Source organism: Myotis davidii, unplaced genomic scaffold, assembly GCF_000327345.1.
Source record: "Myotis davidii unplaced genomic scaffold, ASM32734v1 scaffold484, whole genome shotgun sequence".
NCBI lineage: Eukaryota > Metazoa > Chordata > Mammalia > Chiroptera > Vespertilionidae > Myotis > Myotis davidii.
The window spans coordinates 720551-723063 of NW_006295459.1; the positions used below are offsets into that span (position 1 = coordinate 720551).

The window sequence follows — 2513 nt, forward strand, 5'->3', positions numbered from 1 at the left end:
TGAGTACTCTTAGGTAGCCCATTGGACTGATTTGAGGTTAACCCTTCATGACTAGGGGAATTAATTTACACATTAGGGCCAGTTGTAATAGAGAAAGGTGCACGTGTCATGCAAAAAACTTCAGAGAACTGGCCAAGTGCGTAGATGCTTAGCTTGATAGGTAGTGGGTTTTTTATTTGGACAATACATCTCTTATACTTTGTCCAAAAAGAGAGAGCCCCAGGGAGAAATAGAATTATGACCAGAGAGTGGATCCATAAAATAGGGACAACCCATAAAAAGGAAGAAACTCAAAGAAGATTTTCCCCAGTAGCTCAGCCCAAATGCAACAGGGATGAGGAATCATATTTCCTTTTTATCTAGGAAGCTTCCTAGTGAGAAAATACTGGTTCTTCTATGGGGTTCTTCTATCCTTTAATCAATAATAAAAACTCAGAACGCCAGAAAAAAAATTTAAGTGTAGAATTGCTGAACTGGGGGGGGGGGGGGGGAACAGGGTGAAAAGCCTGAACATCATACAAAAGTGACTGTGAAAATAATATAGTGCTTTGATATAGATGTAAAGCCCAGTTGCACACTCTATGACTTCAAAGGGGTATTCTTCCATCTTAGCAACTCATTAAATGCCAAACTGATAAAAACAACCTACTACCTATGTCTCATTGGCAGGTGTCTAAACTTAACAACTACCAGCAGTTTCTACTATGCTATTCTTCAACCATTCCAGCTTCCTGACCTTTACTTTGATGGGCATCCCTGGCTTAGAGTCACAGCACTGGTGGCTAGCTCTTCCTTTCTCCTTCATGTTTTTGGCTATTCTCATTGGCAATGGTGCAATCCTCTTACTGGTGGCCACAGAACCCACACTTCATACACCAATGTACCTGCTCCTGGCCCTGCTGATGGTAGCTGACCTCATATCTACTCTGGCTCTGATGCCCAAGCTCCTCTGCCTCTTCTGGTTCAATGATCATGACATAACTGCCAATGCCTGTTTCACCCAGATGTTTTTCATCCATGGAGCATCCGTGGTACGATCAGCCCTACTTGTTGCAATGGCCTTTGACCGCTTCGTGGCTGTGTGTGAGCCATTACACTACAACACAATTCTGAGCCGCACCTTAGTTGGACGCCTGGGACTCATAGCTCTAGCTAAGGGTGTGATTATTGTCTTTCCCATGCCTCTTCTACTTCAGAGGTTGACCTTCTGCCACATGATCATTCCTCACACCTACTGTGACCACATGGCTGTGGTAAAAATGGCCTGTGACCACACCAGACCTAATCGTATCTACGGGCTCTTTGTGATTCTGCTTGTGGTGGGACTTGATTTGCTGCTTATTGGCTTCTCTTATGGACTTATCTTGAAGGCTGTGGTACGCCTCAAGTCTCAAGATGCTACCTTCAAAGCTCTCAACACCTGCTCAGCCCACTTCTTTGTCATCATTGTCACTTACGTGCCTGCACTCTTTTCCTCCCTTATTCACCGCATTGGTCTCAATATCCCACCTCAAGCCCACATTCTCCTTGCCAATCTTTACCTTCTTCTACCCTCAATGCTCAACCCCATCATCTATGGTATAAATATGAAGGAAATACGAGACAAGATGGTCAAATGTCTGTGCAGAGAACTTGCATAGTCTGTGGGTCCACACAACAAACAGTGAGGGCAGCTGATGATGCCTTTGCCATATTTCGCATTGAAGGTGAGAATATGCAGAGAGACTTTATGCCTAACACTCATGATCAGCATGTCAGAGTTTAGAGAAAAACTAATTTAAAAAATACTGAATATCCAATTGTCATCAAAGTATAATCTCAATTATGGAGAAGACATAGCATTCAAACCTTGGATAAGCAGATGATGACACTGGATAATAAAAACCATAAGAAAAGTTCAGGGCAATAACTAAGGTTGAGGTAGCTCTGCCCTAAGGGAGGAGGGAATGGAAGACTCCTATCTTATATTCTTCCCATTTTATTAGGCCCAGAAGAAATACCATCTGTTGAGGTGGCTCTGTGCTAGTTATTCTAGGTATCTCTCTATAATAATAAAAGCGTAATATGCTAATTAGACCAGCTGTCCTTCCAGAAGACCTTCCAGATGAAGCCTGGACTGTGAGGGAAGCCTGGGTCCCAGGTATCAGAAAGAAGCCGGTCCCGGCAGCTGGGTGAAGGAAGGCCTACTCTTGCATGAATTTCATGCATTGGGCCTCTAGTCTATATATAAAAGCCTAATATGCTAATTGTCCCTCTGACCATTCTTTTGACTATTTGACCAATCGCTATGATGCATACTGACCACCAGGGGGCAGATGCTCTGACTGTAGGTTAGCTTGTTGTTGGGGTCCAGTCAATAGGGTCTCGGCGAGATGGGTTGGACATGCCCTGAGCCAATTGCCCAGATTTCTCCCTGGCCTCTAAAATATTTCTTTCAATGTGCATGAATCCGTGCACTGGGCCTCTAGTTTTTATATATAATAGACCATGGAATCATTTCAATTTTAACTCAA

General features: G+C 43.5%; 1 protein-coding gene across 1 annotated transcript; it reads left to right on the forward strand.

The window, feature by feature from the left end:
- The first annotated feature begins 704 nt into the window (after positions 1–704).
- Positions 705–1640, forward strand: LOC102756226 (putative olfactory receptor 52P1). Its single transcript, XM_006770089.1, has one exon. The coding sequence runs from the start codon at positions 705–707 to the stop codon at positions 1638–1640; it is 936 nt and encodes a 311-aa protein (XP_006770152.1).
- The last annotated feature ends 873 nt before the right edge of the window (positions 1641–2513 follow it).

Excerpts from the sequence above, each read along its gene's own strand:
- LOC102756226 (XM_006770089.1), top strand. The coding sequence starts at position 705 with ATGCTATTCTTCAACCATTCCAGCTTCCTGACCTTTACTTTGATGGGC.